Source organism: Dromiciops gliroides, chromosome 2 (assembly GCF_019393635.1).
Source record: "Dromiciops gliroides isolate mDroGli1 chromosome 2, mDroGli1.pri, whole genome shotgun sequence".
NCBI lineage: Eukaryota > Metazoa > Chordata > Mammalia > Microbiotheria > Microbiotheriidae > Dromiciops > Dromiciops gliroides.
Genome location: NC_057862.1, coordinates 677,823,595 through 677,846,184, shown reverse-complemented (window position 1 = coordinate 677,846,184; position 22,590 = coordinate 677,823,595). Strand labels below are relative to the sequence as shown.

At 45.9% G+C, this 22,590-nt stretch overlaps 1 protein-coding gene across 7 annotated transcripts in view; it reads left to right on the top strand.

Moving 5' to 3' along the window:
• Positions 1-22,590, top strand: part of EXOC6B (exocyst complex component 6B) — a 606,916-nt gene that overhangs the window by 438,766 nt on the left and 145,560 nt on the right. For all 7 annotated transcript variants that reach the window (XR_006354775.1, XM_043983601.1, XM_043983599.1 and 4 more), the window contains one exon: positions 17,750-17,823. Coding sequence is in view for 6 of the 7 variants with exons in the window: in XM_043983601.1 (XP_043839536.1) it covers positions 17,750-17,823 (74 nt within the window). In the remaining variant the exon portion in view is untranslated. The remainder of the gene's footprint in view (positions 1-17,749; positions 17,824-22,590) is intronic.

Sequence of the window (22,590 nt, the reverse complement as noted above, 5' to 3'; positions counted from 1 at the left end):
CAGAGCCCGACAGACAGGGAGCCTTTTGCAAGCCTTGTTTCCTGACTGATAGATACCAAGGGTAAAGGTGGGCAGGGTTGGGCACATAGCTTTCTGAGGATCTGTGGTTGCAGTGCCCTCTATGTGACCAATTGGGGGAGGGTACTTCTGTTTAGAGAAAGTCTGTCGGCGTTTCTTGTTACCTATCAGAGGTTCTTGGTGACAGGGCCTAGGAGATTTCCCTGTCCCACCGCCAACTATGACCCCGACTTCTCTTATTTGTTATTTAAGAAACTATCACCTCTCTCTTTATCCCCTACAAGGTTGCTATGGTTATTTAAAGATATTCTCATGTGTTCTCCTGGTGTTCAAGATACACTTACTCATTCTTTGGTTTGTGGCTTCCTTAATGCAGAGACAATGGTGATTCACATTCCCAGCCCAGTAGAAATATAGTTCATTTGTTAGCTCTTATACTAATTTCTGTCCATATGCTAGAGTTCAAATCCCAGCTCTGACCCATGCTACCTCATTTTGCTCCTATTTTCTCTAATGAGAATGACCTTTATATTGGAAAGAGCAGAGGAGAAAGTTGCTAATAGGAGTTGGAACCTAAAAAAAGTAAGCCAATAATAAAAGTTGATCTGTTTGGCCCTGTTGGCTTCCAGCCACTAAGATTAGGTGAATGACCTACTAAGCCACTAAAAGAATTCTTGGATATGATTTCTGATCTACTACCTCTGGTATTCTCTAAAAAAGGGGGAGAGAGTGCAACTGATCACCTTTAGCTTGACCTCTGTTCCTAGCAAAAAAAGTTAAAGTGTGGTATTTAAAAGCTGGCTAGTGATTATCTAAGAGAAAGTTCGGTGCCTCAGACATGAACTAGCTGTGTGACCCTGAGCAAGTGATTTAACCTCTGTTTACCTTAATCCACTGGAGAAGGAAATGGCAAACCACTCCAGTATATCGCCCAAGAAAACCCCATGGACAATGTGGTCCACATGGTCATGAAGTCAGACATGACTGAACCTGAACAACTGAACAACAAGCGATTTTCTAAAACAGAAAGCAGTGATCACAGCAAGCCAGCACAGCTCCATTGAAAATAGGTTATGCGATCTGACTTGGGGGGGGGGGGCGTCAGGGTAGAGTAGAGACACACTCAGTCAAGTTCTCCCAACACTCTCCTCTAAATAACTCTAAAATCACTCTTCAAATCATGTTCTAGAGTGGCAGAACCAACAAAAGCTCAGAGTGGGACATTCTTCCAGCCCAAGACATCCTAGGGGTCAGAAAAAGAGATCTGTGACACAGGGGAGGAGGCAGGCCCAGAGCCCACATGGACAAAACACTACTGATAGAACTAGGTGGTGGTGACTGAAGCACCTTTGAGAACTCTCAAGCCATAGATGGTAAGGGAACATGGCAACTGATCAGAAAGATATTACCTCTGCTAACACTGGCACAGGACCAGATTTTGTTTGGCAATTCCAATGCCTGTAGCCACTTCTTGGTCAAAAGTCAAAGGCAGAGAGGAGCACTTTTGGTCAAGAGAGTGGAAGCAGGGCAGCTAGGTGGTGCAGTGGATAGAGCACCGGCCCTAAATTCAGGAGAACTTGTGTTCAAATCTGGCCTCAGATGCTTGACACTTACTAGCTGTGTGACTAGAGGGAGGAAGAGAGAGGATTATCACTTCCCACCCTAAGGGAGGAGGGGCTCTGAAGAGCATATTGATTGTAATTGCAAGGGATCAGTGACCCTTTCTGGGTGAGGAGCAGACTGCAGACCAAGAAATCAATAACCACACTTCTCCCCAGATCATACCACCCTTAAAAGTATCACAAACTTTCAAACCCCCAGAACTAGCCCTGAAAACAACAGTGTAAAAATAACTGGAGCTGGAGACAGTGCCTCTCCCCTCTCCTGTGCCTGGAAACAGAGCCCTGCATGTACATGTTCCAAATCAACAAAGAGGGTGGGAAAATGAGCAATCAACAAAAAAGAACTTGGCCATAAAAAACTAGGGTGGTAACAGAGAAGCTCAAGACAGAAACTCAGAAGAATACAAGGAAGAAAAAACAGCTATAGGTAAAGCCTCAAAGTGAACAAAAGGTGTCAATTGAACACAAGCCCAACAAAAATTCCTGGGAGAGCTAAAAAATGATTTTCAAAATCAAATAAGAGTGGTCAAAGAAAAAAAACTGGTAAAGAAATGAAAGCAAAAGAAGAAACTTATGAAAAAATAACTTAGTAAAAAAAAGTTGATAAAACAGGTACAAAAAATACTGAAGAAAATAACACCTTAAATTGGCCAAATTAAAGACAAGATACAGAAATTCAGTGATGAAAATAACTTCTTAAAAAGCAAAATTGGCCCACTGGAAAGAATCCACTGATTACCGCCTGAAGGAGATCCCAAAATGAAAACTCCCTGAAATATTATAGCCAAATTCTAGAGCTCCAAGGTCAAATAGAAAATACTTCAAGCAGCCAAGAAGAAACCATTCAAATACTATGGAGCCACAGTCAAGATTATACAAGATTTATTGGCTGTCACTTTAAAGGAGCAGAGAGCTTGAATATGATATTCCAAGAGGCAGAAGAGCTGGGATTACAACAAAGAATAACCTGCCTAGCAAAATTGAATATAATCATTCAAGGGAAAATTTGAAATTTCATTAAATATAGGAATTTCAAGCATTCCTGATTGGAAAGACCAGAGCTGAATAGAAAATTTAACTTTCAAATATAAGACTCAAGAAACATAAAAAAAAAAAAAAACATGAAAGAGAAATCCCTAGGGACTCAATAAGGTTAAACTGTTAACCTTTCTCTTTTGAAAGATCATACATGGGGAAGCTAGGTGGTGCAGTGGATAAAGCACCAGCCCTGGATTCAGGAGTATCTGAGTTCAAATCTGGCCTCAGACAGATGAGACTTACTAGCTCTGTGACCCTGGGCAAGTCACTTAACCCTCATTGCCCCTCAAAAAGAAAAAAAAAAAAGAAAGATCATACGTGTATTTTCTAAGAGCAGTTAGTAGGATTCTGCATAGAAAGAGGGTATAAGTATGAGTTATGTTGGGATGATGTAGAAAAAAATGGATAAGTGAGAAAGAGGCATGAGAAAGGGGAAAGGAGAAGTAGAATATGGGAATCATCTTACATAAAAGAGGCATAAGAGGCTTTTAGAGTAGAGGGAAAAATTGGAGTAGGAGTGTAACAAATTTCGCATCTAAATCTTCTCACAGAACTAGATAAATCTAACTATAAATAAAGTAGATTTCAAGGAGATGAATAGAATCTTATAAAAATTAGATATGACAGACCTCTGAAGAAAACTGAATGAAAATCAAAAGGAGTATACCTTGATTTAGATTATATGAGATAAAAAAGCCTTTGCATAAAAAAAATTAATGGAGCCAAAATTAAAAGGGAAACAGAGGTGAGAGGTTAGGATTTTAGAGCAAGTTTTTCTGATAAAGGCCTCATTTCTCAAATATATAGAGAACTGAGCAAAATTGACTAAAAAAATATAATAAGAGCCATTTCCCATTCAGTAAGTGGTCAAAGGATATCAATTGTAGTTTTAAGAAGAAATCAAAGCTATCAATAGTCACATGGAAAAAATGCTCTAAATCCCTATTGACTAGAGAGATGCAAATTAAACTGGCTCTGAATTAGCAGCTCACACCCTCAGATTGGTTAACCTGACAGAAAAGGAAAGGGACAAACGCTTGGGGGCATATGGAAAAATTGGGACATTAGTGCACTCTGGGTGGAGTTGTGGACTAGTCTAACCATTCTGGGGAACAGTTTGGAACTGTGCCCAAAGGGTTATAAAACCGTGCACACCCTTTGACTCAGCAATGCCATTACTAAGAAGAATAAAGAAAGAGGAAAAGGACCCACATGCACAAAAATGTTTCAGCAGCTCTTTTTGTGATGGCAAATTGGAAACTGAGAGGATGCCCGTCCACTGGGGAATGACTGACCAAGTCGTGATGTATGATTGTGATGGAATACTATTGTGCTATGAGAAATGATGAACAGGATGGTTTCAGAGAAACCTGGAAAGACTTACATGAACTGATGTGAGCAGAACCAGGATAATGTTGTACACGGTAGCAGCAATATTATAAGGATGACCAATTGTGAAAGACTTAGCTACTCTGATAAATTCAGTGATGCATGACAATTCCAAAGTACCCATGATGAAAAATGCTGTTCATCTCCAGAGAGGGAACTGAAATTCTGATTGCAGACTGAAGCATACATATTTTTTTACTTTCTTTATTTTTATTGTTTTCTTTTATAACATAGCTAAAATAGAAATATGTTTGGCATGACCTCACATGTATAATCAAAATCAAAGTTCTTCCTTCTTCAAGGAGTGGGGAGGGAGATAATTTGGAACTGAACTTTTTTTTAAATTTAAAAACAATTACATGTCATTGGGGAATATTTAATGAAATAAAAATAATTTTCAAAAAAGAACAGGTTATGCTAGACCAACCTTGTTACATATAGACAGATAGAAAGAAGGACTTCACAAAGTTGTTCATGATATTCTTGTGGATGAGAGTAAACTATATGGCATAAATAACAGTATTGTTAGGTGGGTTTGGATGTATTAAATGCCCACCCAGAGTAATCATTAATAGATACTTTAAGAGTTATCTCAGAGGAAGTTTGGTAGTGGAGGGTGCTGTGGCCTCATGCTATTTCACATAAATGGCATGCACATAAACATTTTTAAATGATACAAAACCATGCAGAAGAACTAAGGTATTTTATTACAAAGTCACAATTCAAAAAGATCCCAAGTCTAGAACATTTGTCCACATTTGGTGAGTTGAGATGTAATATGACTCAAGGTAAGGTCATAGTATGGGCAGCTAGGTGGCACTGCAGTGAATAGAGTGCTGTGCATGAAGTCAGGAAGACTCTTCCTCCTGAGTTCAAACCCGGCCTCAGACACTTCCTAGCTGGCCTGGGACATAGGAGGCCCTTAATGAATGTCTGTCATGTGATACATCTCTGTGAGTGGCCTGTGGCAGAAAGTTCTCAGCTGCGAAGGGGCAGGGAAGGAGCCTTGAGGAGGCACGGAGAGGTACAACGGGACGTCCTCGTCCTGGCGAGGCCCCATTGGGGTTACGTAACGAGCGTGTGTCATTGCATGCTTGTCTCTAGCTTCCTTCAGCAGCAAGCAGGCAGTGGTAGTTATCCAAGGCTGAGGCTGGCAGGGCGACGTGGGGGCCATGAGAAGCAGGCAAAACCGCTGGAGAGAGACAAGATAGGAGAAGAGGCAGTGTGGAGCTGAACTGGTTATCCGAGGGCTCAAGATAGTGGAAGGAGGAGAGTGACTAGTGCAAGATCCATGACCTGGGAGAGAACTGAGGGCGTGAGGGGTTAGAGGTCACAGTGAACAAACGGCAAGGCTTGGGGTCAGATGAAGGGGGAAGTGGTGCGTTTGTGGGTGAAGGGCAAGTCCGAGGTCTAACCATCATTGTAGGGCTACGTGGCTGAGCTGGGGTGGAAGAGCAGGCTCCATGAAATGAACACATGGAGGAAGGTGGCATTAATGGTATTTGCAGCGGTGTCACTCTGTGTGTTGAAGCCCCCGGTAGGAGTGTTGAGGAGGTGAGAAAGATGAGCCAGGCAGCGAAGTCCTAGGGTCAGGGGTGGGGGGGCCTGGGTATCTTTAGATGACAGCTGCCTGAAATTGGACTGGGTGGTTGGTATGGATAAAGTAAAACGCAGAGAAGGGGAGGTTACTGAACAACGATGGGAGAGGCCGTGGGGAGCCAGGACTATTCCAGTTGCCCTACATCCACTGGTGAATTGGAGGAATGGTTATTGGAAGTGTCCCAGGGGTGGAAAGGGAGGCCAGGGAAGCCGGTGCACCAAGCAAGAGGAAGAGCCAAAAGATGGAAGGCGTGGGAAAGGAAAAGACTGAAGGTGAAAGTAGATTTGTTGCTATAAAGCAAGCATTCCTGAGGGTATGATGGGGGGGGGGAGATAACTTTAGAGGGAGATATTGGGGGAGTAGAGTTGAGGGCAATGAGAACAAGGAATTGGGTGGTGGGAGATGGGAGATAGGGTTTGAGTGGTGCCTGCTAGAGTTCAGAATCACTGGGGTGGGGAAGGTGTGAAGAGGGGGGAGTTTGTTCATCATTGAGGAAAGAACTTAGATAGATCGTCATTTTGCCCATAGGATTTGACTCTGGAGTGCAGTCCTCCCAAGCCTTTAGGTAGTTGAGACAAAGGGAAGGCATGGTGTTATTCCCTTTCCCCCCTAGGACAGGGGATCAGGTGCAGACTTAATAGAATGGCCTTTTTCCTGAAAGGAAAATCTGGTGCTCAGTGGAATGCTGTTTTTCCTCCTCGGGCCAGAGGCAGGAGACCCAGCAGGTGGCCTGGCTGGCTGGAGGTAGAGTACTCTGTGCAGTGAAATGGCTTTCCCAAGGGAAGCTATAGACCAGACAGGAGACCTTGGGTCGTGTCTGTCCCAAAGGCTGGAGACTGTTAGGAAATGTTTCCATACCTCAAGCAAAGCTTGCTCACACTTAGAGCTAGCCCAAAGTGGGGTGGCCTGAAGAGGTGGTGGATCTGTGGCCTTCAAGGAGAGGTTGACCACTGAGATTTTGCGCTGCCTCCGTGACACCCGTGGGACCATTGTCACTCTATAAAATGAGTGATCCACTCTGAGGTGTCCCAGCTCCAACTCCTAATTCCTCAGGCCCTTCAGTTTCTTGAGAGTCTCTTAATTGATGTCTGGGTGGCGGTGGTTCAGTAACTTTTCAGATGCATCTGACCCCTTGTGACCCTATTTGGGGTATTCTCGGCAAAGCCACTGGGGTAGTTTGTCATTTCCTTCTTGAGTTGTCTGGGGCTCGATCTCTATCTGTTATAAAATCCCAGCTCTCAGGGTCCGGTGATTTTACACAGAGGGAGAGATGGGGGTGGGAAAGTCACTCATAAGCCTTATTTAAGTGGTGTGCTCACCTTCCCAAGCCTCTGGTTATGAGCACTGCCGAAAAAATAACTCAGAGCAGTGAGTGATGGCTTTGACTTTGGCGTCTCTGCGTTCTCTCTGTCACCTCTGTGCTAGATTGCCTAGCCAGGGCTTTGGGCATCTTTTACCACGGAGTCACACCTTGGCTAGAAGGGAAGGAGCCTCTTTGTACAGGACATGTGTAGCCCTTTTCCTCAGAAGCTCAGCCGCTCACTCCTCACCTTCTGCCTCTGTATTCGTCTTCTCTTCCCCCGCCGTGGCTATTCTTCCTCTGACCAAGAGAGCTTTGCCAGGGATCTCTGGGGCCCCATCAGTTCTGCTCCTTAATTAGCTAGAGGAGCCCCTGTGAAGTGATGCAAGGAACCTGGGCTCTCCCTGGTGCCCCAGGCCCTGCCCTGCTGCTCCAGGGAGCCCGATGCCAGGAAACCATTCAGCCGATGCACCAAGGCCGCCTCTTATTTGTCTCAGTCCCATGAAGAGGCATGTGACCTGACGTGATCTTGGCATGTAAACAAGTGCTCAGCAGATTCTCAGCTCCTGGGCTGTGGTCTTTCTTCCAAATGGGCCCCTCCAGCAGTAAGAACATGTAAGGCAGCCGTGGGGAACATCATACTGCCTACCACCTACACAGTGACAGTGCAGTGGGAGGTGCCCCAGCCTCAGAATCCACAGAAAAGATTCTTTTTCTTTCTTTCTTTCTTTCTTTCTTTCTTTCTTTCTTTCTTTCTTTCTTTCTTTCTTTCTTTCTTTCTTTCTTTCTTTCTTTTTTTGCAGGGCAGTGAGGGTTAAGTGACTTGCCCAGGGTCACACAGCTAGTAAGTGTCAAGTGTCTGAGGCCGGATTTGAACTCAGGTCCTCCCAAATCCAGGGCCGGTACTTTATCCACTGTGCCACCTACCTGCCCCCCACAGAAAAGATTCTGATGGTAATCGTGGTCTTTCTGGCTGGGTGACTATAGACAAGTCACTGCCCCTCTTCTTAGCACCATCCTCTATAAAACAGGGATCGCCATGTGGCTGTCTCCCAGTGGCGAGGAGCAAGGGGCTTTGTAAACAGCTTCAGCATCTTCATCACCACAACAGCCCACAACAACAGGGAGGCGTGTGCACAGTCAGTCAGCAGGCATTCATTAAGCACCTTGTATGTGCCAGCCATTGTGCTGGACTCTGGGGGATGCAGCAGGCCCTGCTCTGAGGGAGCATGTAGTCCAGTGGGAGAGAGAGGAAACAAGGACGTGCATAAACACGTACAGAAAAAAGGAAAATTACTATGCGAGGTGGGGGCACGAGCAGCTGAGGGCATCAGCAAAGTCTTCATGTACAAAATGGGATGTGGGCAGAACCTTACAGGAAGGGAGCGATTCTGTGAGGCAGCAGTGGGTGGGGAGGCATTTCAGGCTTGGGCCGTGACCGGGCCAAAGACAGGGAGACAGGAGTTTCTGTAAGAAGGTTTGGGATCCTAGAGTGGCCAGAGGGGACTGTAGTGTGGGCCCTGGGGCCTGACAATAGGTTAAAGGCTAAACAGAAACAACACCGGACAGAGTCAGAAGCCCTGGTTCAGTGGCCGGCTCTCTCTGTTAGGCAGCTGTGGGGGCTGAGCAGCCCTTCCAGCTCTTCAAACCCTGGTCTCTGTAAAAGGAGAATACTCCTTCCACTGACTGGCTCCCAGGGGCCTTGTGAAGAGCAGAGGAGGGGAGACATAGAAAGCACACATGTAAATGGGGGGAGGAGAGGTTCTCTAGCTCCCTTAGAAAAGCAGCGTCGTGGTCCCGGCTGGGAACCTGCAGACTGACTCCCCACCATGTGTCCAACTCAGAACCACTCCTCAGTCCATAAGGGTTTGGTCAAAGGAGGTGACCACCAGCTCTCCAAAGAACTTCAGCCTATTGGCCACCTTGGGGAAACGCAGATCAAACCCCCCCCCCCCCGGCAGCTTCACTTCATACCCAGGAAACTGTCAGAGATGCGAGCAGTCAGGAGGGGTCTGTGTTGGAGGGGCTCTGGAAGGGCGGCGAGCCCCAAACACTGTGCAGCTGGTTGGCTCCCGTGCTTCTGCGGAGCAGTCTGCGGTTCTGGCACCAGTAAAGCGACTGGCATCCTCCGGAGCACATACACGGCATGTTTGGGTCAGTACTTTTTGTTGTAGCAAAGGCTCATTGTTTGGGGAAGGGCAGAACAAGGGGCAGCCCCTGACTGTAGCGGAATCTGTAAGAAATGACCACGACTGACCAAGCCCAGGAAGGCACATGCAGTAGTACAGAGTGATGTCAGCAGGCCTAGGAAGGCAGTAGACGTGACTACAAGGCCACAGGAAGAACAATAACAATGAAACTGTCAAAACTGCATCCTGGGAGACTCCAGTGACCAAGCATGGCTCAAAGGAAAGGATGGAAGAAGGCACTTATCTTTACAAATATGGGGGATGGGGGGGACACGCTATGGGTGTGAGTACAGCATAGAAAGTATAGACAGTCGTCCTTTCTCAGGGCTTTGGTTAGCTTTATCGGCGTGGGTTTGGTTTTCCCCCCTCTTTATTATGCTGTGTTTCTTAGGACTGGGCCTCTGAAAGGCACAAGGGCATCCATGCATTGGGAAATGTGTGTGAAATGAAATAAAAGGACATTTGTAAAAACTCTAGAAACTGGGTCCATCCCTATCCCCTGGGCTCCCTACCACCATGGTCTGGAGTATCTACCCCACCCTCCGGTAGCCTCACCAGCCTGGTGGATGGAGACAGCCTTTTATTTCTGTCTTTTTCCTAATGGAGACTTTGGGCTACTTTGGCTGCAGAAATATATCGCCAACTTGGCGAAGTGTGTTAAGAAATTGTTTTCAGTCAACAGGGTTTATCAGAATGCTATATAAAGTTGCAAAAAGAAAGTAGTGCACCAACAACTTTGGGAGTGGAAGATGAGCACATGTCAAAGACCTGCCACTTACCTTCCCACACTCCACTCAGTGTTTACAACTATTAGGAGACGATGAAGAAAAGGAAAAGTTGTGTTTTAAGCGTCTTCAGTAATTACGTGTCATGTGTGTGTCATCCTCCTACGTACCCATTCCAACTTGGATACCTCTTTATAGTGTGGGCTGTGCTGATGGGCCATAAGCGTCACAGGGCCTATTGGTGTGGAAAAGCTTTGAATAAAGGCCTCGTGATGGATCGTGTGTCTGTCGTCCTGGGGCCAGCCCAGCTCATTTTGCCCGTCGTGATTGCTAGAAGCCCTTTTACCTTCTCTGGAGAGAAACCTACAGTACTTCCCAGCAGGGAAGGCCTGAGGTCAGGCCCGGCAGAGTGAGTCACCCACACAGACTCATGTCATTTGCTGATCTCTCCCGGCAATCATTTCTACTTCACAGAATAGTAGTGATAATGATGATGACCACGACCACAGAGATGACGACAGTCTGGATGATGGGGTGTCCAACAGATGGCTGAGTCATGGGGATTTGTTTATGGCAAAGGAGGTGTTTAGGATGGCCGTTTGGGACACGGTCATTACCACCAGGATTTAGTAACCAGTGGCCTCTGCGAGGAAACGGTAGGAACCGCAACAATGATTACAGGGTGCGAAAACAGCACCTACAGAACAGCTAGGCTGATATAACCAGATGGCTCAGAGGATCCATTATAACCATGCAAGCTGTTCATGCACCCACTCGGTGCAGTTTGGCCCTGACCCCCAACCCATCCTCAAACTCAGCCCTGCCCCCGCCATCTCCTGCATTCTCACAGGCACTCCTTGTTCTGGGACTACAGGTCAGATCAATAGCAAAGAACATGTCACATGACTTCCTGGCAGCCCCATGCCCCATCCCTGCCACTCTGCCCACTTTTCCTGGCCACTGGTCCCTGTACTGTGTCATCTCCTTTTATCAAACTAGAAGCTTCCTGTCTGTCTTTGGGATTTGTCTCCCCAGTGCTTAGCACAGCGCCTGCCACATTTTGGGTGCCAAAGAAATGCTGTTTCATACGCTCCGTTGCATATCATTAATTCACTAATTTTCATCCTGTCAGCTTTGAAAAAAGGCAAATCTGGGGGCAGCTAGGTGGCACAGTGGATAAAGCACTGGCTCTAGATTCAGGAGGACCTGAGTTCAAATCCAGCCTCAGACACTTGACACTAGCTGTGTGACCCTGGGCAAGTCACTTAACCCTCATTGCCCCGCAAAAACAAACAAACAAAAAGGAAAAAAAAAAGAAAAAGGCAATCTGCACAATCCCTCGAGAGACCCCAGAAAGATCCTTGAGAGGGCAATGATAAACCGTTACTGGGCCCAGAGCCTCAGCCAAGACCAAACGTTGTGCCCCACGATCACCCACGTGTTCACTGATGTGTAACAACTTAAGAACAACAATTTAATAGATGTTGCGCTAACCAAGGTACTTATTCTCTTTGTGCTCCATGGGAATGAAAGGGGTTTCCAATACAGGAGACCCAGCAGACGCAATCAGAGACCATGTGGGAATGGAATGAAGTGCATATCATTCCTGCCGTTCTATCTGCCACTGGATTTGTGCTGAGGGTGCTTTCACGGAGTCCACAGAGAATGAGCTCATACCTTTATGCTTTTATTCCAATTCTTTAACAAGTTATTTTATCCATCTCTGTCCACAGAATATGAAATGTAAAAGAACAATAACGAGATAATAATGACTTGTCCCAGGATCATCTCTATCTGAACACCATCAAAAAGATGAGAAAAATGGGATAATAATAATGTACAATAATAACAGACGGTGGTGAATTGCATTCTTGCTATATGAAGGTGACAAGCATCACTCACCATCGGGAGGACATGCACTTCAGAAATGTTTCTGCAGTAGCAGGGATGGTCTATAGCAAACCATCCCAAGTCTCTTGCCTGGTACCCCTGGGGACCAGGAGCACCGAATTTTTGAGAGCCAATGAGGGCAGAGCAGAGCTCCCTGGTACATAGGAATGTTCAGCTGTGATCTTATCCTCATTGTAAAGATTGGGGCAAATGCAGGCTTTCCCCTTCTATTTCTCTGTTTATCTTGCCCCCAGTCCATTTACATGCCGCAAATTGTGCTGCACACAGTAGCCTCTTCATGAGCATTTGTCAGAGAGAGTTGTTTAGTTGGAAAGCTGTGGGTCATCCCAAAATCCATTTTGGTTAGAATTCCTGACTTCTCCTTTCTCAGCCATGAGTGCTGTAACAGACTCAAGTTCCCATTTCTCACTCCTTTCATTGGAGATCTCATTTGGAAAAGAGGCCGGGCTCCCCCTCCCCGGCCCTGGGTGGCCTTGATGGGTACACCTTGCAAAGCCATTACTTTTTTGGCCTGACCACAAGGCCTGGCTGAGGGCTCTTTGCAGCCAGCCACACTCTGATTCCCTCTATTTGCTGTTGATTGTCTGCTCTGGGGACAGACTGTAGGGTGGCTTTCTCTGTCCTGCTAATACCTCGGAGTGGAAAAGTTTAGCTGGGGAACTGATGGCTGAGGGTCATCGCAGGGTTTGCTTGTTTGAAGAAAAGCAAACTGAAACCTGATTCGGTGGATTAAAGTTGGAGGAAGAGCTTTCTTCTTAAAAAAGAACAATCTCATTTCCTGATTTGTAAATCTCCCAAAGTCTCAGTAAATTTGCCTTTGGAAATAAACCAGGGCTCCTAGTGGGGATTACATATGAAACATACAAATGAGGCCTGCTCATTCTGCCTGCCAGCCCCCTTAAGAGTCTCCCCTTGTCCGGTGACATGAAACCAGAGACTGGACATCGCTGTCAGTGTGGCTCTCATTGTGGTATCCAAGCCTGGCCTTCTTTTCCAGACTGGTTGGATGCAGACACCATTCGTTAGAAAACTGGTTTGATGGAACTTTTGCCTGGGTTCTCTTTGCCTTTGCTTCAGTTAACGCCCCATGGGCCAGCTCGGTTTATCTTGTGCTGTTCCTAGCTAGTGGTCTATTAGTGGTTTTACCCCTTTGCTGCTTCAAATTGTTTGTCCTTAGGTCACTGTCCTAATTCTCCCGCCCAGCCCACCTGCCCGAGCCCCACCGGTGCTATCTCACCAACCACGAGTGGCCCTATTGGGTTAGAACTGGCAAAACTGAAGTGCTTCCCATCATCACTGTGAAGGAACTCATTTGCTATTAGTCATGACATGGACATGAGACTGACCATACCAGAATCCAGCTGACATTTGAAAGACCCTTTGAGAGGTTGTACTTTGAGCTGGGTCCAAACTTTGGGTCTAGGGATGTGTTAGCCTCCTTCACATCCAAGTGCTTGGCCCCTGATTGTCTTCTTGTCCCTGGCTTAAGCAAATCACTGATACTGCACTACTACTTGAGTGTGCTTGTGGGAAGATACAATGGCATCCGTGATGGGGTGCTATACTTGAAGTCAGGAAGACCTGATTTGAATCTTACCTAACAGGAGTGTGACTGGGGGGGGGGCGTGCCTCACTTTTCTTATCTGCTCCATGGAAATAATCCTTAGGTCTCGGTTGTTATGAAGCTCCAGTGTGAATCTAAAACCCACATTCAACATAGCCTTGTCATTTCTGAGACATGGATGAAGATGAGCTTGTGTCTGAGAAAGCAAAACCATTGACTCAATCTAGGGGCACATTTTCTAATAATTAGACTTGTCTTGGAAAAGGCAGAAGGCAGTTACCTAATGGAGAGAGGGGGGCTCCATGGGGGATGAACATTGGGCAGAGGTTAGAATAGATGCTAACATATCTGACGAGCGTTTCTCAAGTGCTTACTGTGTCAGCCATCGTTTATTAAGTGCCTACTATGTGCTAAGAGCTGGGGATACAAAGCAGGGCAAAAGACAGTCTCGTCTTCTGGCTCCAAACCCAGCCAGACTCTTGCCACTGTACAATTCTGCCTCTCACTCCTTTCCTTGTCTTGATAATATCAGCATCTTTTTTGACTCTCTTCTGTCCGCTGGTTTAATGCCCTTCCGCTGATCCTCACCGTGAGCTTCTCTGTGCCCTGACTGGGCTGACTGACTCTCTGCGTAATGGATGGCCCTGCTCCCAATGCAGTCTCCATCTGACTGCTTCACGTTCTCCAGCCCAACCCCTTCAGCCACAGCCTTCAGCTTCCCAAACTGACACAACAGCCACTGGAGTTGCTTGATTAATGATTGATATGATGAACACAAGGTTTGAGAGAGAGAATTTTAGCAATTTCAGTCTGGGTGTCTTGTTGTATGTTTCTCTATATCTCCAGCCCCGAGCACTGTGCCTAACAATAGAGGTTTAAATTTTTAGTTGAATGTATAATGAATGGTGCTAAGCACTGTATAGGATAAAAAAGTAATATCAGCTGGACTACTTTGTCTTAGAGGCATTTACATAAAAAGAAAGTGAAAAATGGAGGAGAGGGGAGGAGATAGAATTAGGAGAGTCAGAATACAACCTGGCGAGGAATGGCTAATCTGGGCATCCTGTTGGGTAGACTGACATATGGGAACAAGAGTATACAAGCAAGACTAGACACAGTCTGACTAGAAAGTGAGAGTCATCGGTGTGTGGGTGTGTGTGTGTGTGTGTGTGTGTGTGTGTGTGTGTCTGTTTAATGAGAGGGCTTTCTGTGGACTCATGAGCTCAAGCTCAATTGTAGGGAAGGCATGATGAGACACTATTTCAGAGGGAAAAAGACCTGATAGTTTTCATAGATTTTAAGCTTGGATGAGTTTGGGTAAGGGAATGGTAACAACCAGGGAAGCTCATGTGATCTTAGAATACATTCAGAGAAGGCGAGTCCATGGATGGAGGATTAGAGTTCTGACATTTTCTTCCCAGATCAGACCAGAGTTAACAATGTCTGAGCCTCTCATTTTAAGGATGATATTGACAGAATAGAATACACCCAGAGGAGAGAGACCAGAAGCCAAATGTGGTCCTCCTGAAGTCATTGGCAACACTTAGTCTGGAAAATACTAGAAGCTGTCCATATAGAAGAGATTTGACTCCATTCTGCTAGGGCCCTGAATGGCATAACCAGGAGTAATGGTAGAAGTTGTAGAGGCAGATTTCTACCGAATTTTTAGGGGAAAATTCTTACAGTTATAGCTTCCAAGAGCAGAATGGGGCACTGCAAAAGTTAGTCAGCTCCCAGTCATTCAAGTCCTTAACACCAAGGCCACATGGCTAATTCTTAAGGTAGGGTGGGGAGTGTTGCTTTAGCCAGGAGTCTAACTCATGAATAAGTCAGCCTGAATCACCTTGAGATGTCCCTCCAAGTTCTGTGAGTCTCCTTGAAAGTCTTATCTCACACGTGATTGCTGTTCAGTGCTACCCTCGGTGACAAGAAGAACATCATAATGTACAACTATAGCAAGCCTTGAGAGCGCTTCATACAGTCATAGACCTTGAGCTGGGAAGGAACCTTGGAAGTCACTTCATCCAACCCCTCATTGTATTGATGAGGAAACAAGGCAAAAGAGGGTAAGGAATTCGTTGCATGCTGAGCACATGGAAGTCATCCGCATGAATGGCATCATCTTCAGGCTCTCAGGAGACTTAGATGCATTCCTCATGACAAGTCTTTGAGCTCAGTCTCAGCAGCAGAATGTGTTTGCTTTCCCAGAACTGTACTAGCTCACCAGAGAAGGGCCCCTCCGCACCATTATGTTGGTAACTAGATCATAAATGTTTAGGGGGAACAACCCACAAAATAAAGTGCAAAATGTCCCCCAGTCTTTCTGCTTTTGCAGTCATAGGGACATCATGGAAGAAAAAGCTGGGTCAAGTACTCTGAGAATCACACGATTTTAGACAATCTAGAAAGCTGAGCTACTTCTCTGTACTTAAAAGCAGTGCCAACTTGATAAGAAATTAAATCTTACCAACGTTGGCAGTCTCATTCCAGAGTCAATGAGAAGCAAGAGAATCAAAGAGTTATAAGCAGAGAGGAACTTGGGGCAATCCTTTATCAGGAGGAAACTCTCATAATAGGTGGAGAGACCATGCGCCACTTCAAAGCAGCTGACATATTGGACAGACCCCTATGGAATATATAGGGACAAAGGCAACACAGGATGAGAAATCACCTTTGGAGAGAGAATTCACCTGGATGAGACTGTGAGGCCGCTGCATTGTGTGCACTGTTTTCTCTGTCTGTGAAAGGTCTTCCTAAAGGCTTTGTACCATTTTCCAGCTCAAGCAGTTTGAAGGGGTCTTGGATCCAGTCTGGAAGTGGCATTGCAGGTGCTGATTTGACTGGTGCCTTCCTCAGGATGCTTTACTTTCTTGTCTAGAATAGGTATTTTTCTTTCATCGTAGGACCTAGAATAAGAGTGCTGTATATAAATATTGTGTGACTTTTTACATTACCATGTCACTTATAAATGGTTTCTATTGAAGCTGAAGCAAATGACCGAAGTGTACAAATGTGTATGGGCTTTTTAAAGACCCTGTATATGTCAGGAGCCCCCTTTTACTTTATAGAGCAGATATTGTTGTCCTTGACTTTAATAATTGCTTGCACATCACCACTGGAGGCCGTCCAGCCACAAACATATATTTAAGTATTTTATTAGGTCTTGTTCATTTGATTTTAAAGAAAACACATTCTAGGCAATCCCTACAAACCAATTCGGAGATTCAGATGTAGATCAGAGCTGTAGTGGAGTAGAAAACTTTCTCCTCTCCTGTGTGGCATTGAAGTATTCCTAAGTTTTTCTCCAGACATTGAATCGCTGCTAAATGCCTTTTACTTCTCTGCTTCCCAGCATGCAAAGAAGATAGAGTTGCCATCTTGCCTCCTCATTTTGCTTCTGTTTGTGGGCCTCAGCAAGACCTTTTGATTTCATATGTAACGGGACTTGGAGCAATAAAACTTGACATTCTTCCCTGAGACTTGTATATGTCCCCACAGCCCCGTGTCGTTATCTTCTTGTTAACGACTTCGAAGCCAGAGCCATAAACTGAGCATAGACCCAAGGCGCTCCTGTAAATGGCATCTTGGCTTCACGTGGTCTCTTTGAACTGAATTTGAAACTAATTTGGAGTGGAAGGAAGGAGGGAGAGACTTTTGGGGGGAGGGGTCTGATGTAGAAATTTGAAATTTGAAAAGGTACAGAAAGCTTGAAATTAGCAAATGTTCCCTTTACTTTGGGGGGTATTCCAGTAAACCTTTTCATATTTACAAGTGGTCCTGTGCTGAAAAATTGTGCGCAGAATTGGGACAGTTGTTGCTACTTTGTGTGTGTGTGTGTGTGTGTGTGTGTGTGTGACATGCTAGCAATAACACATCCATGAGATAATACAAATAATCAGTGAGGGTATAATTAATGATATGGTAGGGAATATTTTTTGATAAATGCTTGGGGAATGAGGTGACAGGCGTGAAATTAGAAAATTCCTTGAGCGACCTAAAATATAAATAGCTTTCAAAACTGAAAAGAGTTTCACAGCTGAAGATTTGATTGTGTTGAGAGGAAAAACTTCTTTTTCTTCTCCCCCTCCCTTCTTCTTTGCAAGTTGTTTGTCCATTCACAAAACAAATACTCTGAAGCCCAGCGCGGCTCATGGGAATAACTCTCAGGTCGAATTAGTACAGTTTCCTTGCTGTCAGGACGCTGGAATTAATGGTGTTTTGATGACACGAATTTTGAAGGGCGAACAAAGAAGTTGAAGGGCGAGAGACATGCCTCCTTAGAAGCCCGGGCCTCCTCTCCCCCAGCCTCTCTTGTCTTCCCCGTCATCCGTCTGCCAATCTCCCTGTCCATGGTTAGTTAAAGGCGCTTTTCATCCTCTTTTCTTTCCCACAGAGTTTGCCAGATCCGGCCCGGTGCCCGGCTTCCAGGAGGACACGCTGCAGTTGGCCTTCATCGACTTGAGACAAGTACGTCTTTGTGTTCTTGTGTTTTGTTTTTCTTTTAAGATGTGTGACTGAGGACCATCAGGTCTTAAGGAAGAGGGGAGGGAGGGGGGGGTGTTGGCAATTCACGCTGGAGACCTAAGGGTTTTTTCCCTGTGTTTGAAGCCACCCCTTTTATTTAGCTATCTGGGGTCCTTTGCTGTGGTGGAGGTGAATGGCAGGGAGTGGGAGGAGAGGGACTCAGCTGACCCCCAAGCGCCGTGACTCATTGTGCTGCAGACCCCGCAGAAAGATAACGCCACAACCCTGCAAGCTGACGCTAAGCAGGTGTTGCTAACAGTGAAGGCAGTGATGCAGAGACCGCCTGCCCAGAGGACTTTTGTTCACAGATAATGCTGGGAGAAACCTTTCAGGAGGGTGAAGGGATTTGCATTCTGCCTTGTTGGTCTGGTCTTCTGCCCCCTCATACCTCCCCGGTCTCAGGCAGTTCTCAGCCACAAGTGACAAAGTGGCCATTGGCCAGGAAGGTGGCCAGGCAGCGTCCCACCTGTCCTGCCTGTGTCACGCGGTGCCCCTTGGTAGGGGCTAGAGGCAGAGCAGGTACTTGGGCATTGCCGAAGCTTGGCAGCCTGATCTAGGGGAAAGGGCGCTTCTGGGGAACTGCTCATGCTGGACTGAAATGGGCAGGTCGAGAGGCCTGGGTGATTTTGGGGTGGGCGGCCTGGGGCAGAGTTGGGGGAGGAATGAACTGGGCTCTGTCATCTCTTAGCTGTGAAGATGGATGGGGTTGGAGAGAAGTGTGAATGAAGTGAGAGCCAATGACTGATGTTTCTCTCCTTATTAAAACAATCATTTTTTTGTCTGTTCAAAAAAGGGGGCCGGCTTTGTTTCTCCTGCCATGATGATGCAGTGCCTCTTGTTTGCAAGGCTGACATAGTTTGCATTCTGAAAACTTTGAGATGCCCAGAGTATTTCTTAAAGCTGTAGGACCCCTTGTATCGATGATCCCCTTACCACCGGGACTGATTCATGCCAGAACAGCTTTTAACCCATAATGGATGGCCTGAATCCTCACGGATGGGCGGTGTCATCTGTCATCTGATGACACTTCTGGAAGGCGCTATTGGGCGGGAAACAGAAAATCGCGGCTCTATAGACCCACCATGGGTTGAGAATTCAAGCCGCGTCCCAGAGACGTGTGTCAACTTCATATTTGTCGGGGGGCCTGAGGAGGGGCTTGGGTCCTCTTACACATAGGGTCTGTTCTCAGGACGGTCACAAATGGGACTGAGTATCTCTTCCCACAGTACAGGGCTTCCCACCTTTGGGTTCAAGGGTCCTGCTGAAGCTTTCAGGCTGTTAACCTCATGATGGTTGTAAGATTGGCAGGTAGGGCTGTTTTCTGGACTGGAGTCTTGAGTTTCTGCTCCTTTGTTTCATCACGTAAATCTCTAAGGCAATTCAGGTTTGCTAAGAAGAGGAACATGGATATTCTCAGGAGTGACACATCACCAGAAGTGCTCCTCTACTTTTCTGTGCTCCTGGGAGGAAGTGTGGTCACTCTGAATTTGTTTGTGGTCCCTGTGGAAAGCAGTGTGCGTATGCATAAAATGTTGACCCTGGAAGTAAGTTGGCGAGGTTCGCTCAGCTAGCTCTGACCCAGGTCTGGCCTTCCGGACCGACCTTCTCAGCAAGCCTTGAGGCTTGCCAAAATCCCCATTCTTGCTTGTCTTTATTCCTGTGCTTTGTGTTTTTCCTTCTTGTTGGGATTTTTTTTGGGGGGGGGGAAGGAACAAAATTCTAGGTAAGTTTGACCACTGAGTTATGGCACTCTTGAATTCTGACCTTTTCCTTTGCAATCTATTGGAAATGACTCAGAGAGCTCATCTTTCCTAACCTATTGTCACTGGGAGAATACTGAGTGAGTAGAGGCAGGAGGGAGAGGTTGGGGAATGACCATCCAGGCTACCCCTTCAAGGTCAGCAGGTCCCAGACAAACAGAGCTGTTGGAAGGGGTGAGGGAGAGCTCCCACCACTCCCTGAGCTAGAAATGTTGGAACTGTCCCAAGTCATTCTAGAGTTTTGAAAAACATCCTGATTTTGCACTAAGGTGCCTTCAAAGTGCTTCATCTTCCAAACTCCAGAACATGAAACAGAGAATAACCCTGAGAAAGTTCAGAAAGAGATCTGCCTAAGCTTCAGTTAGGCATCCTCACCTGAAATGCTGGGACTCCAATAATGGGTCCACAGGGCACCATGGGTACCTGTCAGATGCCACTAGAGAGGCATCTAAACCTCATTCACAAATTGCTCATCCTCTGGGAAAGAAGCAAGTTGTAGATGGAGGATCCGTCCTCTCCCACTCGCTTCTCTCCCTTCTCTTTTCAGCTGCTGCTTTCTTCTGGAGGAAGCCAAGCAAGTCTCTGTCTGTGGGTGGGATTTCAGAGTTTTAAGGTTAAGATGTTTTTGCCAGGGGATCTTCCTGGATGTTAATTAAATGTTCCATCTTTGGTATCTGCATCTTTATCTTTACACACAATTTAGGCCTGTTATCATAGAGTGTACAGGAGGATACGTATCACTGTGGCTCTTCAGCTTATGCTCGGGCTAATGTGAATCTTGAGGAGGACTAGCATAGAGACTTACTCATAACATAGTCCATTCACCCTTAAAAAATGAATAATTTAGCCAACCATTCTGCAGAGCAATTTGGAACTATGCCCAAAGGACTATAGAACTGTGTATACCCTTTGAGCCAGCAGTACCGCTGCTAGGTTTATAACCCAAAGACATCCCCAAAAAGAGAAAAAGACCTATTTGTACAAAAATATTTATAGTAGCTCTTTCTGTGGTGACTAAGAACTGGAAATCAATTGGGGGATGGCTAAACAAGCTGTGGTATATGATGATGATGGAATATTATTGTGCTATAAGGAATGACAGGCAGGATGATTTCAGAAAGGCCTGGAAAGACTTGTATGAACTGATGTATTGTGAAGAGAGCAGAACCAGGAGACCATGGTGCACAGAGATAGCAATATTGTTTGATGAAGAACTGTGAAAGCTTAACTATTCTCAACAATACAATGATCCAAAGACTCTCCACCTCCAAAGAAAGAACTGATATTGATGAAACACAGACTGAAGCAGGCTAGTTTTCTTTTTCTTTCATTTTTTCTTTTATTCAAGTTTTCTTGTACAAAATGACTAATATGGTAACGTTTTACATAATCATACATGTATAACCCATATCTGATTGCTCACTGCCTCAGGGAGTGGGGAGGGGAGGGAGGGAAGGAGGGATAAAAATTAGAACCCCAAACTATAAATGAAAATGGTTTGGTTTTTTTGTGTTGGTTTTTTTTTTGCAGGGCAGTGAGGGTTAGGTGACTTGCCCAGGGTCACACAGCTAGTAACTGTCAAGTGTCTGCGGCCGGATTTGAACTCAGGTCCTCCTGACTCAAGGGCCGGGGCTCTATCCACTGCACCACCTGGATGCCCCTGAAAAGATTTATTACTTTAAAAAATGAATAATTCACACTCTCCTAGGACTGAACATTAGGCAAGCCAGTGTTTGACTCTAAAGTATGGCATACCAGTTTACCTCTCTGGGCCTCAGTTTCCTCACCTGTAAAAAGGAGGAAGCTGGACTGGATGGCCTCTGAGGTCCCTTCCAGGTCTGGGTCTGGGATCCTCTGGCCATTTATTTCGGCCATTCCAGCAAGCATTAATCTAGATTTCCTACAACGGTCTGCAACACAATCCCTACTCATGAGGATCTTACATTGGCACTTCAAAGTCCGGAGTTACCATGTGAAGGAATTGGGGACTAAGAGCCAGGGGCCTTTAAGAAAGATTGAGAAGTGGAGCGGCTAGGTGGTGGTGCAGTGGTTAAAGCACTGGCCTTGGATTCAGGAGGACCTGAATTCAAATCCAGCCTCAGACACTTGACACATTATAGCTGTGTGACCCTGGGCAAGTCACTTAACCCTCATTGCCCTGCAAAAAAAAAAAAAATGGGTGGGAAGTGGATGGACAGAGAGGAGGGAAAAGGACGTTGTCGGGGGAGAGAAAAGCATATTTAGAATTTGTTGGAGAACGACTGGGAAGGAGAGTGATTGTTGTCAGCACAGGGGATAGCCCCAAATCTGGGATGACCTCTTTCAACACCATGTTGACCCTTATCTCTTGTCTTCTTTTTCTTCCTTTTTCTGCCTCTTCTTCGTCTCTCATTGTTTATGAATGCCAGCCCACCCCCACAGCTGTGTGAGACACAGAACACGCTGCGTCTTCCTTGGAGAGATGAGGACGCGTTTTTCCCTGGGCCCTTTCAAGAATTGCTGTCCCTTCAGAACAGTTTCCTCTTCAGGGAGCTGGGGCTGTTTTCTCTTCCTTGTGCCCAATGGTTGTTTACTTCCTCCATACTTAACTTTCTTTCGAAGTTGAATGGCCCGGATTATAGAACCAGTAGAAAAGGACATTGCATCAGATCTCCTGAATGAGGCTCTTGGGCAGCAGCTTTTCTACTGCAAAATCATCCCGAGATAGAGAGGGCTGTTTTTAGCTTCAGCTGTGACATTCCCTCTAGACCAGTTATTCCCCAATTTGTACACCCACAGCCTGAAGTAAACACCGTGCATTTCCATCGCAAAGACGCACCTGCCTTACAAACAAGAAGCTCGAATCGGTAGCTTGGGAGAAGCAATCTTGAACCCTCTTTGCCTCCTTTGGAAAGGAGCTAGAATTCGGGGTCAGTAACAGACCCCGATGCTGCTCCTGTTGAGCAGAGAT